Source organism: Thunnus albacares, chromosome 7, assembly GCF_914725855.1.
Source record: "Thunnus albacares chromosome 7, fThuAlb1.1, whole genome shotgun sequence".
NCBI lineage: Eukaryota > Metazoa > Chordata > Actinopteri > Scombriformes > Scombridae > Thunnus > Thunnus albacares.
In genome coordinates, this window is record NC_058112.1 from 2644213 (window position 1) to 2659583 (window position 15371).

The 15371-nt window shown below is 39.2% G+C and overlaps 3 protein-coding genes and 1 long non-coding RNA gene across 4 annotated transcripts; 3 read left to right on the top strand and 1 right to left on the bottom strand.

Annotated features, from left to right (window-relative positions):
- The first annotated feature begins 860 nt into the window (after positions 1–860).
- Positions 861–2063, top strand: LOC122986369 (prisilkin-39-like). The gene is made up of 5 exons (XM_044357595.1): positions 861–914; positions 1008–1064; positions 1137–1195; positions 1272–1921; positions 2003–2063. Exons 2-4 carry the CDS (start codon positions 1060–1062, stop codon positions 1907–1909), a joined length of 702 nt encoding a protein of 233 aa, XP_044213530.1. The 5' UTR covers positions 861–914; positions 1008–1059; the 3' UTR covers positions 1910–1921; positions 2003–2063.
- LOC122986374 lies at positions 1318–7171 on the bottom strand. The gene is made up of 2 exons (XR_006404290.1): positions 7101–7171; positions 1318–1363 (listed from the first exon to the last, which is right to left on the bottom strand). It is a non-coding gene; the product is annotated as an uncharacterized LOC122986374 (long non-coding RNA).
- LOC122986370 (prisilkin-39-like) lies at positions 6526–7804 on the top strand. Its single transcript, XM_044357597.1, has 5 exons — positions 6526–6613; positions 6697–6768; positions 6848–6906; positions 7015–7658; positions 7744–7804. The coding sequence occupies exons 2-4, from the start codon at positions 6764–6766 to the stop codon at positions 7644–7646; spliced, it is 696 nt and encodes a 231-aa protein (XP_044213532.1). The 5' UTR covers positions 6526–6613; positions 6697–6763; the 3' UTR covers positions 7647–7658; positions 7744–7804.
- A 4287-nt stretch (positions 7805–12091) lies between these two features.
- On the top strand, positions 12092–13398 carry LOC122986371. The gene is made up of 5 exons (XM_044357598.1): positions 12092–12196; positions 12282–12353; positions 12433–12491; positions 12600–13231; positions 13312–13398. Exons 2-4 carry the CDS (start codon positions 12349–12351, stop codon positions 13217–13219), a joined length of 684 nt encoding a protein of 227 aa, XP_044213533.1. The 5' UTR covers positions 12092–12196; positions 12282–12348; the 3' UTR covers positions 13220–13231; positions 13312–13398.
- Positions 13399–15371: the final 1973 nt, after the last annotated feature.

Consider the following 15371-nt stretch of genomic DNA (forward strand, 5'->3'; position numbering starts at 1 on the left):
TATGCCATCATTTCCGTTTTCACATGGTGCATATTTATCCAAAGTAGAATGCTGATTTAGATTCATATTTAGGATGACCTTAAAGCTGCTGGATGATTTAATTAGTTAGATTTAATTAAGTTGAATTCTTGAACCACCAAGGAAAATCTGACAAAATATGCATCACAGGCTTGGTTTTTGTCTACACTCAATGATGCAGTTTTTATCTGTAGGTTGAGGATGCATGGTTTACAAAAAACAATCTAATGTAGGCTATGTTAAAAAAAAATCTATGATAAAGGATCCCAGTCTCCAAAATTAAGAAATCTAATTACTCAATGCAGTTTAACAACTTCAAATTGTATTACATGCTCACTAACTAATCCTGCTCCTTGAGATGAGCCCTTTGGCCTTTACATTCCTCAGCTGCTCTCGTCAAAACAGATCAAATCCAGTATTTTAAATCATCATTATGATTGCAAGGAATTGCCAACCCAAACCCAGTCTTTGGAATTATTCTACCTATTGCAATAGTTGACTTAGTTTATAAAAACCTTACACTTCCTGTTAGAGAAAGAAGTCACAATACCCATCTTTGGCTGCTGTTCTTTCCTCCACAAACAAGGTCAATGATTTTGATAACAATAACATCCACAGCACATCTATCAAATGGGAACAGACCTATCTCAGTGACTGCTGGAAAAAAAATCACCCCACTAGGGGGAAACATTGCTCAACCAGAAAAAAAAAACAAAAACAAAAAAAACCCATTCACTTTTTTCACTTTGAACACACCTCAGGTTCTCTTGCAATCAGCTGTTGCTACTTACCAATCAATTAACATGGCTTTGAGAACCCTTTAAAAGAAGCTCTTGAGCCTCATGAAGACATTGCAGAGAGGCTCCTGTGGAAGACACCTGCTGTTCCAGTAGCAGGTATGAAGTGTTTCTGTTTGGGCTGCAATCTCATCTTCATGTTTACAGTACTTAATTGTTCAGTGGACTGGTCTTTGTGCATTGCTTCTGCAGTCTCTTGAGAAGTTATAGAGCAGACTATCCTGAAGACATCCACTGAACCAAAATGATGTAAGTAATTGACATGTCTACTTAAAATTAGAATAATCAAACATTTCACATTAAGTGAAAATGTGTTCGCAGGATGTTATGGATTTTGTGTCTGCTGATTGGAAGCATGACCTGTACTCCTGTACGAAAAGGTAAGAAATGACCTGCTCAAAATGTTCTATTGCAATTATATGAATCAAACTACTACATTAACATTGACTCTTCCAGCCTACAGATCAGACAATGCTGCTCCGGCACCCTCAGGCCTCATTCCTTTCTCTCATTACTCTGGGCATTGGCGAGGAGGGGTGAGTTCTGACCTGGGCAGCAGCTCTTCTTTACCAAGTCTACCCAACCCAAGCTCTGGCAAACCCTCTGAGCTTCCTGCTCCTCAAGATGGCCTTTCCAGTGCTGGCCCTGGCGGTTACGGCAGCCACAACATGGCTGGGGGTAATAACTACTACAGTGGCTATGCTAGTTTCAGGGATGAGCACTTTAACAGCCCTGAGGTCAGTAACTATGGGGCTGCTTATCCAGCTTCTCAGTCCAGTGGGTATGACAGCAGTGCTCCAGGTGGCAACTATTATGGCTATGGCTATGCTAGCTCAGGTATTGGTTATGTGGGGGACGCCTCTACCAGCTATGCTGCCGGTGACGAAAACCCAGAGCCGGTCTTCAGTGACGTGTCTGATCTGGAGCCAGTTTACTCCTTCAGCTCCCGCTCAAGCTACCAGCACGGAAGAGAGGTGTATACTCAAACCCGCTACACCCCAGGAGAGCCTGCTGTTCCCCCAGTCTCAGGACCCAACAGCAAAACTTCAAACCAGAGAAGTCCTGCTAAAGCACCAACCAAAGGTGGCTTCTGAAAGCCTTTTGTGGTAAGGTACAACTTGTGTGTGTGTATACTAAGCATTTGCAATCCACTATTGGCTTATTTACTAAGTTTTCTTGCATTGCAGGTCTCCATGCTGCTCCTGAATTGTACATCTAATGCCAATAAACTAAATTTCATAACAAGTCTTTGAAGGCCTCTTGTATTAAGACTGTCTTGCATTAGGTTTAAACAGACAACTTCTGATATTGGAAAGGTTCAAGTTGCCAGCAGGAACTGTCTCAAACTCGACCAGCAACTAGCCTACTTCACAAAACTTGTCTTTGGGTTATCCTCCCATGTCTTAGTCTGTTTTAGGGGTGTTCATTTCAAATGCCAAGTTGCCTCAACTAAACATGGTATACAGTACAGGTCACACATGCAACCACAGCATCACTGGGACTGACTACTGTAGCTAAGCTGTTAGCCTTTTATGACATTGACTATGCTGTGCTCTGGTAAAGGCATACATTCACATTCCTACTGCAGCTTGCACACACTTGCATCACAACAACCCAAGGTCATAAGATTGGTTGGTGTAGGGTGGAAAAATGCTGTGAAATCAATTGAACAGTGTATAAAGGTCCCCTTTAGCAAATGACACATTCTATTATCTTGCAGAAATCCTGAGAGGGTGCAAACTAATTCTAATGAGTCTTTATTGTAAATTGGGAGGGATAAGTTAGAAATTCCACTTCGTAAAAGGCTCAAAGATTACAAAATTCTCTAAACTAGATCTGATACTGACAAACCATTCTTCCACCAGCATTCTGTGTGAAAGCCACCACTCAGTGGAATGTCCTACCTGATATGAAGAACTGTAGTTTTAAAACCAAATTAAAAAGGCTGCTAAAAGCTATTCAACTCTGTAACCACTGACTCTTACATTTTCTCATGAACACAAATCTTGCTTTTAATTTGTCAAGCGTATATTTGTCATTTCTAGTTGACATTGTGAGTGTTCGTGATGTGCCGCTGCATGTAAGTTTGTATTATGTGTCCTGTGTTTTTTGCTTCATACTGTTTTGTTATTGTGCAGTTGTATATTTTAACTGACTAGCTGAAGGGACTGCAGATGAAAATTAGCAGTAAGCCAACTCTGGTACAGTACATCAAATGGTAACATATTTATGTTTGGTCTCTTGCAAATAAAATTGTGTATATATATTTATTCCGACAAACAGGGAGCTACCTGCTTTGGCTAAATCCAGAACAAGTTAGAGAGACTACATATCCCATCTAGTCCAGGAAAGCCATTGATCCTCCAAGGGAAGACAGATAAGATGTCTAGGTTAGTTTGCTTTGCTTGTTGCCACTGTGCCCTGGATAACAATGTAGATGGTGGATGGATGGATTTGGTTTAGCAGTTAACTGATGTCTCCCAGAGAACATTGCTTTTTTAGCCATATATATACAGGTAACAGGGTTTCTAAGTGACTTTTTATAATTACATATATGCATGACAAATGTCTGCAGACAGAAACCACAGCAGAGTAGTTGGAGAATCATTACACAATGTGGTTGGCCACTCTCTGACTGAGTGAAGAATACAGCCTCAGAACGACATGTTTTATGCTGGGCCTGTATGGATGTTATGTTTTCACCACTGCTGATCCATGAGACAATTCTGTGTTGGAGAGTTTCAGCCCTGAGATTGAGTTGAAGTTACAATAAAATTTTGTTATTTCAATAAAAAATACTTTGTTTATCATTACACACATACAGAAACAGATTGCTGTAGTTGAGTTCAGGATAAGTATTGACCCTTTCAGTCAACAGGGATTTTTAAGAACACTATTGAATATATATCTGTCATTATTGATAATCATCAACTTGTACATGCCCCATTGTGACTAATCCAACAGTTTAAAAACTGTAGAAAAGTGATGTTACTTTCATGAGCATTTAACAAGGAATGGCAGTACACATTTCATCTCTTGCATTTTAAATTTTGACAAACTAATGAACCATATCAGCAGAGAGGGTTACCTCTGACTGCTCACATATGTGATAAATATCAAACTGGAAAACTACGCATTAAGTCATATAAGAGACCATAATTTAAGGTCATCATCTGAGTATTTTGATGGACAAATACGACAGAGACTAGAAGCATGTGGCTGACAGAGGTCTGTCAATCATTTTATACCTAAACACAACCATTTCAACCATTCTGTGTCAGACTAAACTTTCAGGCTTATCAATGTTCTTTCACAGTTTTTGCTTTCAGCAGTCAGTCAGTGTACATTATCTAAATAATAGCCTACCACATTGTATTTGTCCCGTCATCTCTCTAACCACAGAATAAACAGCTGTTCATTATATATCTGGAATAAATCTGGGTGAGTTTGAGGCTAATGTGGGATCTTTGACATTTATATTGCATAGGTTTCATGGTATTCTATATTTATTATAATATTATGTTGTAAAAGGTAATCTGCCTCTTAAGACTGCATGACTTTGGTTCTTACTGAGTAGGTGTATCTTTTAAAATGGTCACAAAAACCAGGGGTACTTCTGCAGTTGCCAGGGGTAGGTAGAAAGATTGTGGAGGAACTCAACTAATTAGAAAAAAATAGAAATTATAAAAAATAAAATAAATGATAAGCATCTAAACAGCAGGTTTGCAATTGAAAGTGCGTAAAAATGAGTTAGCAAGCAAAATGAAAATTAAAGCTTAAAATAATGAATAAACCGTTTAAATAGTCGGCTAATAGTAATGGATAGAAGGTTGAAATAGTAAGTAAAATAATGGTTAACCAGTTAAGACAGTAAACTCAAAGTAATGAATAAATGATTGAAATGTCCAGCTTCTGCCACACCAAGTGGTAGCAGCAAATTTTACCTAATCAATGTCAGTTGAATTGTATGAAAATAATTGTAATAATATCCGAAGAGGTGAGTTCATCTGAAAGGTGCTGTGGGGGAATGTCTGACAGAAAAGGTTGGGAACCACAGCTTCAGTGAGTATTTCTGGCAGCAGGTTCCTTGACGAGCAGGGTTTATTTTGTTTTTTTTTAATACTTTATTGCAGGAGTACAAGAGTTATACATATGATATTGTTCATACCTACATCATTCCTACAACATTTATATGTTTTTAATGTGAAATATTAATAATAAAGAAAAAAAGAGGGGGAATAAAATAAAATAAATAAGTCAATAATACATACATACACAAAGAAAAGAGAAGAGAAAAAAAAGGAAGGGGGGGGGTGGGGGGACATTAACTCTTCTAACACTTTAGGGCTGAAACCATCAATATTTTTTAATTGCGGCCCACATATTTAATACATTTATGCCATTGTTTCAAATGTTCCTGTTCTTTAAGAAAAGACTAAAGACCTAGCTCTTTCATGGACATCTCTGCACTTGATAGACTGTAGGTAGAGAAAAAACAAAAAGACAAAAAAACAACAAACTTGCTTCTATGCAATCTATGCACTCTATGCATTGCCTTGGTGCACTGCCTGTTGGCATCTATGTCCTATCGGTCCCAAACTTAAGCTTTATGGCACTTACTTGTGTTGTTGTCTCCTGACTAGATCCCTGCTTGTGTTGTATCAGTCTCAGATGTACGTCGCTTTGGATAAAAGCGTCTGCTAAATGAAAAATGTAAATGTAAATGTAAATGTCTATAAGAAGATATATCTGTTGTATCCTTTCCATCTTTATAAAATAACTGCTTATAAAATTCATTAGTGTACCCATCATCTCCTGGGGCCTTCTTTTTTTTAAATTTCCTAATTTGTTGTGATATTTCGTCTTCTGATTCACATTTTGTGATAATGAAACTTGTTTTAACTTAAGGTTCTTAAGGTATAATTCCATTCTTCTCATATTGGTGTTGTTGGCTTCATCCTTATATAGTTCCTCATAGTATTTTGCAAAAGCTTATGCAATATTGCTTTTACCTGTTAGAATTTTTGATGTGTCATCCTTTAACTTAGTAACATGAGATTTACTTGTTTGCTTCTTAAGCCTGTAGGCTAAAATTTTCATGGATTTTGGACCTCCATCATAATGTTTTTGTTTTGTAAGTATTAGTAATTTCTCCACTTCTTCTGTTAACATTCTATCTACTTCAGCACATTTCTTCTTTAGTTATTTGTTTAATTTCAAGTCATGTGATTTTTTCTATTTGTCTTCCAATACTTTTATTTGAAGTTCAAGTTCAGTCTTAATTTGTTCCCGTTGTCTTTTCTTTACTGATGAATATCTTATTATTTCTCCCCTTAAGACAGCTTTCGCCCCTTCCCACAAAATTATATTGTTAATTTCTTCTGCATCATTTAATTTCAGATATTCATTTTGCATTTTTTTAATCATCTCTTTTAAACCAGCATCTTGTAAGAGGGAATTATTCATCCTCCATAAGTATTTTCCTGTCTTTGAGCTCAACTTCACTGTTAGAATGACCATGACGTGATCTGATATAGTCATTGTTCCAATAGTGCATTTCTTAATAGTTGTTTTATCTTAATTAAACATAAAGAAGTAGTCTAATCTACTATATGTAGAGCATCTACCTGATGAGCAGCTGACACAGATTAACCCACGCTCCAGGTGTCCTTTACCACCAGCTGTTACTAATGAGCAATCAATTCCCACAGCATTGAGAATGGTTTAAAAGCAGCTCATAGTTCATGAAGACACCACAGAAGAACTCCTGTTGGGAAGGTTTTCTGGTTTGTTAGCAGGTATGAAATGGGTTTGGTTTGGGTTATAATATTGTCTCTAATTGTTGATACTAACCAGAATCTTTTTTTCTTTTTGAATGTAGTCTCTTTGGGAGAAGTCACAAATTAGCTTTAAGTCTAACCTGAATTTATCCACCTAACTACATCAGGATGAGGTAAGTAATTAAGTTCTTAAAGGGTTATCAAAAATCTTAAGGTTCAAAATCAAATGTTTCTTTCTTTGTTGTTTCTCAGGGTGTTGTGGATTTCATGCCTGCTGATTGGAAGCATCTCTTGTGTCCCTGTGGGGAAAAGTAAGACAAGAACCACTGAAATCAGACATTGAAAAGCTCTTTACTCTAATCTCAGCAGCATGTGATGAATGCTAGTTGTTGCTAAAACAGAATCCTGTCTCTCCCCAGAATATGGTTCAGGTGCTGCTGACGCAGGGTTCAGGTGGCAGCCATCTAATGGGTATTGGTTCAGTGGAGGAGGGGTGAGTTCTGACCTGGGCAGCAGCTCTTCTCTACCAAGTCTACCCAACCCAAGCTCTGGCAAACCCTCTGAGCTTCCTGCTCCTCAAGATGGCCTTTCCAGTGCTGGCCCTGGCGGTTACGGCAGCCACAACATGGCTGGGGGTAATAACTACTACAGTGGCTATGCTAGTTTCAGGGATGAGCACTCTAACAGCCCTGAGGTCAGTAACTATGGGGCTGCTTATCCAGCTTCTCAGTCCAGTGGGTATGACAGCAGTGCTCCAGGTGGCAACTATTATGGCTATGGCCATGCTAGCTCAGGTATTGGTTATGTGGGGGACGCCTCTACCAGCTATGCTGCCGGTGACGAAAACCCAGAGCCGGTCTTCAGTGACGTGTCTGATCTGGAGCCAGTTTACTCCTTCAGCTCCCGCTCAAGCTACCAGCACGGAAGAGAGGTGTATACTCAAACCCGCTACACCCCAGGAGAGCCTGCTGTTCCCCCAGTCTCAGGACCCAACAGCAAAACTTCAAACCAGAGAAGTCCTGCTAAAGCACCAACCAAAGGTGGCTTCTGAAAGCCTTTTGTGGTAAGGTACAACTTGTGTGTGTGTGTGTATACTAAGCATTTGCAATCCACTATTGGCTTATTTACTAAGTTTTCTTGCATTGCAGGTCTCCATGCTGCTCCTGAATTGTACATCTAATGCCAATAAACTAAATTTCATAACAAGTCTTTGAAGGCCTCTTGTATTAAGACTGTCTTGCATTAGGTTTAAACAGACAACTTCTGATATTGGAAAGGTTCAAGTTGCCAGCAGGAACTGTCTCAAACTTGACCAGCAACTAGCCTACTTCACAAAACTTGCCTTTGGGTTATCCTCCCATGTCTTAGTCTGTTTTAGGGGTGTTCATTTCAAATGCCAAGTTGCCTCAACTAAACATGGTATACAGTACAGGTCACACATGCAACCACAGCATCACTGGGACTGACTACTGTAGCTAAGCTGTGCTCTGGTCAGAGTGCCATTCACAAGCCTAAGAAACATTCTTTACCACAGCAGTTTGTCACAAAGACTTGCTCTTCTTGGCTGGACATGCATTGTCAGTCTGAAATACTGGATTTTAAAATGTTTTCACAAGTACAATAATGGGGTCAAGCCATAGCGTGAAGTCACTTTCACCCATTGTTTGTGGACTATTTTGAAGCCTTGCGTTTGGCAATTTGACCATTGCCGTCTCTGATTATTGGCACCAGAAGTGACCATATTTGGACGAGAGGGTGGAGGTGGCCCTAGCTTGATTGGTACTGGTTAGCATAGTGCATTTAGTCTATGGTTAACTATGCTAATCTTTTTGCTGGTGAAAAACAGGCTTAAAACCATTGAAACAATGTACTTACTGGGAAAGACTAACATCCAACTCCTTTTAGAGGGTTTTGGTACAACCAAGAGCTGAGCAAGATTTTTTTTTAAGGTGACAAATGTTAACTTTCATGAGCTGAAAACAGTCAGTGAAATAGCTGCAGCTATACCTGTACTCTGTGAATCTCTGGTTATGACATGGTTATGTTACATAATCAACATTTTCATTGTCATAGTGACTTGTCAATCACAAGGTAGCCATACCCTAAAGCATACTTTGCTTTGTCTATTTTATTCTAAATGGGACCATAATTTACAAAATGAACATCATGCTAAGAAGACTTGCAACTAGCTATTGAGACCATAAACTCATTAGGATGTGTTTACTGAGGTAATAAAGAGAGAAGTAGGATCATTTTCTCATAGACTTTCATACAATCAGACTTTTTGCAACCAGTGGAGTTGCCCCCAGCTGGTCATTAGAAAGAATGCAGGTTTAAGGCACTTCTGCATTGGCTTCACTTTTCAAACTGGGAGCTACTTGCTTGGGCTAAACCCAGAACAAGTTAGTGAGACTACATATCCCATCTAGTCAAGGAAAGCCATTGATCCTCCAAAGGAAGACAGATGATATGACTAGTGAGGATGTCTAGGTTGGTTTGCTTTGCTTGTTGCCACTGTGCCCTGGATCACAATGTAAATGGTGGATGGATGGATTTGGTTAAGCAGTAAGCTGATTTCTATAATGTCATGTAAACTAGAAACCTAGGTAACATAATTGGGGTAGCTGTCTCCTGGAGAACATTGCTTTCTTGGCTATATATATACAGGCAACTGGGTTTCTAAGTGGCTTTTTACAAGTATGAATGTGCATGACAAAAGTCTGCTGACAGAGAAAGTACAGTAGAGTAGTTGGAGGATCATAACATGAAGCAGTGCATCCTCGTATTTAAAATAATTCCAAAGACAGTCTGACTAAAAGTCTAAACAAGTTGATTTCTGGTTCTGTTAAATTCAGTTCCAAAATAAGATTGGGGGGTAGATGGGGAAATCTGATTATTGACCTCCTGCATGTATAAGTAGATTAACAGTAACCAGGTTAGTACAGTGTATGTAAAAGCTTTCCCCGATAACCTGCATAACTTGGTTTCTCTGAGTAACCTGGTTTCTTAAAGTCCAACTGCAATTAAACTGCTTTTTTTGCTTTGAAAAAAATCTGAAACTAAAGTAAGAGATGTAAATTTTAAATTGTTAGATTTCATGACGATGCCCACTCTTTTTACATTATTTTGATGAAATACCATTCCATTATCTGCTTACATAGATGCAGATCTCATTTCCATATGTTGCACACATTTAATGATGACAGGATTCAGGTGCCACATATTTAAATCAACTGTGAGCAACTAATGAAATGATGTTATAGATGCCCGCAGCACAGTTCTAATGCTTTCATTCACTAGCGCAGCTTTCTTCTATGTAAGCATGGCTTACATACATTACAATAAATCAAGAAATAATTCCCACTGTAATCAGTTCCACTATCCCAATGTACATCATGAAATAATAAGTAAAATAAGAAATAAAAATGTCCTGTGTAACTTAACCACAACTGTAATAAAACTGTAAAAGCTCAAAGAAACAAAGCCAATCAGACGGCTAACATGTGAGACTAGCCAGTAGAGCTTTGTGTTGAGCATGCTATGCTAGTAAACAAACAATCACATGGTCTTCCACTTCTTATTCACACAAAACATGTTCAACACCACATTTATGAATATTACAAGTTATCAAAAAGTTATTGTCAATACTTTGCGACATGTAGGATTTCTCACCTGCAAGCACTGTTCTAATGCTTCCCTGTATGACTACTGCCCTCTGCTGGCTAAAACTGGTATTCCCTGTGAAAAGCAGGTCATCTTCCATGTAGTCACGAAATACTTGTTCAAATAACCAACCATTATTCAAATAAACAAACAAATACATTAAGATGGTGTCATAGACATAGTTATATCAGTTTGGAACACAGTAATAAGCTGTACCACATCCATGGCACCACACACTCCCCCACTTAAAAAAAGTCTTCATTTTCACAACAGTTGACATATAGTTGGTGCATTCCTGAATAATTAAATGGTTTTAATAACCAAAGATATCTACTCTGTCCAGTAGAAACTTCCATCTTACAACTTCTAAATTAAATGCATTCAAAGACCAAAGTAAAAGTTATTTGTGTTTAACTGTAACACAATGCCATTTTATCTGAACATCAAACCATTTTTCTCTTTTCCAGGCTCCATACCTTAACATTTTCAACATTTTCACCTTATTTGGATGAATTGGCCAATGTAACTCGACTCTGTTACCACACTTCTGTTGTTTACCTATTAGACACTATGAGTTACATGTTACCGATGCCTCCACATTAGTCTTTATCAATATGCACTTTTAACTTCAACACTGTTTGAGAAACCATTATCTCTTGTTTTCGGTGTCTTTTTTTTTTGTTTTGTTTTTTTTGCCATTGTAGTCATTCAGTCTGTCAATGTCTCTGTGTAGGTTGTCCCATTGCATCATATGTCAGCATCCTGGGCCGCCACCTCTCTCTCTGAGGGTAGACATTCAGCAGCTGAGGTGATGACTCCTGCTCTGATTCAGAGTCTTTATCTTGATCCTCTTCATCAGATGCTTGTTCCTACTATTACTGAAGAGGCTCATGATCATCCTGTGTTACCTGGAGTTCAGGTTCCTCTTCTTCCCCAGTGTCAGCTAAGGCTGCCTCACCATATCATGACTGAGGCTCCTCCATTCCCTCGACTTCAGGCCCACAGGTCTCCACCTCAGGAATAGGAACAGTAACTCTCCTGCCATGTTTGTGATGGTGTGGAAACCTCCACACAAGTTCACCTCCATCCTCTCCATCACTATCCGTATCCTGGTCTGGTAGCTGTTGCCGAATTCATTCTCTTTTATATTGGGGGTCTTTTTTTCCTCTGGTGTGATCTTTTGTCTCAGGTTTATCCACTGGCAGGCTGTCACATGGAAGCAAAAGGTTTCTATGTACTAGTCTGTTCTTGCCTCCTCTCTCCAGTTTGAGCTCATAGACAGGAATGTCAGGGCTCTTTTGACTAACCGCTACATACACCTGATCTTCCCAGTGTGAAGCCTGTTTGGCCCTTGTCTTTCTGACAGGTTGCGTCGCAGGACGTGTGTGTGGAATTGAGATAAAATTAACTACAGTGTGTTTGTTCATGGTAATGAAGGAATATGTCACCCAGTGCAACATTCAGTTTCAACAATGTGTTTTTAATAGTTTTTGGACAACAATGAAGGTCTACGGCACGCATGAATAAGATATATCCGGCTTTAATACACAATACCTATCAGTAGATCAGTTCATTGTTCATTTGGATCTTTTCACAGAATGTGATGACAATAAGAAAAATATAGTATTGGTTGCGTTTGTCCTTTTTCTTCATTAAAAACAAAAAGCAAACAAATTCCAGAATTGGGAGAGGAAGAAGAGGAACAGAGCAGAGACCAATATTGTCCAGACAGTTTTCCTTCAGGATGTCCACTTAAGTTGATTGTTTGTTCCTTGATGAGCAGGTTAATTAACCCACACTCCAGGTGTCCTTTACCACCAGCTGTTACTAATGAGCAATCAATCCCCACAGCATTGAGAATGGTTTAAAAGCAGCTCATAGTTCATGAAGACACCACAGAAGAACTCCTGTTGGGAAGGTTTTCTGGTTTGTTAGCAGGTATGAAATGGGTTTGGTTTGGGTTATAATATTGTCTCTAATTGTTGATACTAACCAGAATTTTTTTTAATTTTTGAATGTACAGTCTCTTTGGGAGAAGTCACAAATTAGCTTTAAGTCTAACCTGAATTTATCCACCTAACTACATCAGGATGAGGTAAGTAATTAAGTTCTTAAAGGGTTATCAAAAATCTTAAGGTTCAAAATCAAATGTTTCTTTCTTTGTTGTTTCTCAGGGTGTTGTGGATTTCATGCCTGCTGATTGGAAGCATCTCTTGTGTCCCTGTGGGGAAAAGTAAGACAAGAACCACTGAAATCAGACATTGAAAAGCTCTTTACTCTAATCTCAGCAGCATGTGATGAATGCTAGTTGTTGCTAAAACAGAATCCTGTTTCTCCCCAGAATATGGTTCAGGTGCTGCTGATGCAGGGTTCAGGTGGCAGCCATCTAATGGGTATTGGTTCAGTGGAGGAGGGGTGAGTTCTGACCTGGGCAGCAGCTCTTCTCTACCAAGTCTACCCAACCCAAGCTCTGGCAAACCCTCTGAGCTTCCGGCTCCTCAAGATAGCTTTTCCAGTGCTGGCCCTAGCGGTTACGGTAGCCACAACATGGCTGGGGGTAATAACTACCACAGTGGCTATGCTAGTTTCAGGGATGAGCACTTTAACAGCCCTGAGGTCAGTAACTATGGGGCTGCTTATCCAGCTTCTCAGTCCAGTGGGTATGACAGCAGTGCTCCAGGTGGCAACTATTATGGCTATGGCTATGCTAGCTCAGGTATTGGTTATGAGGGGGACGCCTCTGCCGGTGATGAAAACCCAGAGCCGGTCTTCAGTGACGTGTCTGATCTGGAGCCAGTTTACTCCTTCAGCTCCCGCTCAAGCTACCAGCACGGAAGAGAGGTGTATACTCAAACCCGCTACACCCCAGGAGAGCCTGCTGTTCCCCCAGTCTCAGGACCCAACAGCAAAACTTCAAACCAGAGGAGTCCTGCTAAAGCACCAACCAAAGGTGGCTTCTGAAAGATCTTTCTGGTAAGACACAATTGGCCCAATCTCAATATCTGCTATTCATCAACTGATAGTTGCCTTATTAATGTCTCTGCTTTTTGCAGGTCTGATCCAGATGACTCATTACTGTGACTCAACTGTTCATGACAAAATGCCAATAAATTGTAGCTGTCATAACAGCCTTAAAATGCTTCAAATGACTTTTTTTTTTTTTTTTTTACTTTCTAATGTGTCAGCAGTTATGTAGCAGTATACCTCTGAGGAAACATAACAACTCTGTTTGACTCTTTACATTTTAGTGGTATTGTGCATACACAAACTAAGCCTCATTGATGCTGAGGTCACTGGTCTAGATGAGCTTCACTTCCTGCCAGTGGCTCTATTTCATACATGGTGCACAAAAATTGAAGTTGTGCTTGCAGGTCTACATATCAAACTTTTTGGTTAGCACTATCCTTTAGTTTACTAGTTTGACAGCTCAGTCACTTAGTTTACTGACCAGTATAAATCGACCTCTTTTTGTACCAAGTAACTTCCACTAGACAGAAATGAGACATCAGCTGTTCCTAAAGCCTCTTCATCTCCAGTGTGAACTAAATACTGAAGTTCAGCTGCAGTTTTTGAACAACCAGCAGCAGCTAAATTCTGATTCACCAGGAAAAATGTCAGACAGATGCAAAATGACTAACTACAAATGATGCAGCCTATTTGTATTTGGGATATGTTAACCCTCACATACAGTAACCTCAGACCAACAGAAACCAGAGATGTGGACTCAAGTCAGACTCTGCAAACCTGAGAATTTGTGTCATTCCAGTTGAGATTATTTATTACGCTGAAATGTATAAAACAAATTCAGTTTTTGGCCTCTTTCTGAAAAAATCATTTCACACACTTAATCAGACAGTGTGTAGACCTGATCAGTGTTAAGAATTTAGCAAGTAGTCTTTAGTTTATTGGGCCAGTGTGATACGATGGAGGGATGTTAAAAAAGAATGTGTGCTGACATTGTAAGAAAGGTGATAATTCTACTTTATGTTTATTATGGAGATCGTAGTGACTCCACCTGCAGGATCAGCTCTCCCAACTGAATGTACCTGACTCCACCTGCAGGTGGATCACAGACTTCCTGTCTGACAGGAAGCAGCATGTGAAACAGTGGAAGAATGTCTCCGACTCCCTGACCATCAGCACCGGTTCCCCTCAAGGTCATGTCCTTTCTCCACCTCTCTTCTCCCTGTACACCAACAGGGTGTTCCACAAGTGTGGTGCAGCAGAGCAGAAAGCTCCATCCCCCATGGTGCTCCATCTTATACAATTCCATAGATCTTTTCACTGAGAATATATTTTTTCTATATTTATTAATTGTAAATTGTTATTTATATATTTTATATCAACCTATCTTTCATGGTAGTGGTATTTTTCCCTTACTTTGTATAGGTACGTGTGTTTTTTCTTACCTTTTTGACTGTTATGTATCACACCGAGGCATATTCCTTGAATGTGTAAACTTACTTGGCAATAAAGTAGGTTTTATTGCCAAATAAAACCTGCTGATCCAGTGATCCAATCGGATTCTGATTCTGATTAATAGCCAGTATGAACAGGAGGAATGATTACAGCAAGGAAAACCTCTTTCAGCGTGTCCTTTAACATGATCATCCTCTGATTTTACTCTGCTTTTATTTCTTCAACTCCCCAATTCTGACTTTCTGGCTCTGTCCCTGACATGTTCTGCTGCACCCTCAGGTGGTTTAAGGGCTGCTACACCCTGAACACCCAGAAGGAGTACAAATTTGTCAAACATGGACAAAAATTGTTAAAGGGAAAGTGGGCATTTCTGACAAATGTGCAATTGCTCCAAACTGACACAAAGCGAAGCTGCAGCTTTTCAGGCTGCTTTGCCCAATTTGTGATCAAAATAAAATGAGAAATGTCTCATTAATATAATAAAAGTGTCATCATAAGTGTTTTACTCTACGTTATTTCTTTATTATTGGAGCAAATTGTAATAACGTTTATAATAAAATCAGTTTACCAGTGGTTTGACCACTGTTACTCTTGTGTTTACAACCATTACTGATGCAAATAAACCGTCATGTATTAAGAAAAGTCAATCATTTTGAAAGTGATAGCAGGTTCTAATCATTCTAATCATTATTAT

Excerpts from the sequence above, each read along its gene's own strand:
- LOC122986370 (XM_044357597.1), top strand. Across the intron at positions 6,907-7,014 it reads TTGTGTCCCTGTGGGGAAAA|AATATGGTTCAGGTGCTGCT; the intron begins GTAAGACAAGAA and ends GTCTCTCCCCAG.
- LOC122986371 (XM_044357598.1), top strand. Across the intron at positions 12,492-12,599 it reads TTGTGTCCCTGTGGGGAAAA|AATATGGTTCAGGTGCTGCT; the intron begins GTAAGACAAGAA and ends GTTTCTCCCCAG.
- LOC122986369 (XM_044357595.1), top strand. Across the intron at positions 1,196-1,271 it reads CTGTACTCCTGTACGAAAAG|CCTACAGATCAGACAATGCT; the intron begins GTAAGAAATGAC and ends TGACTCTTCCAG.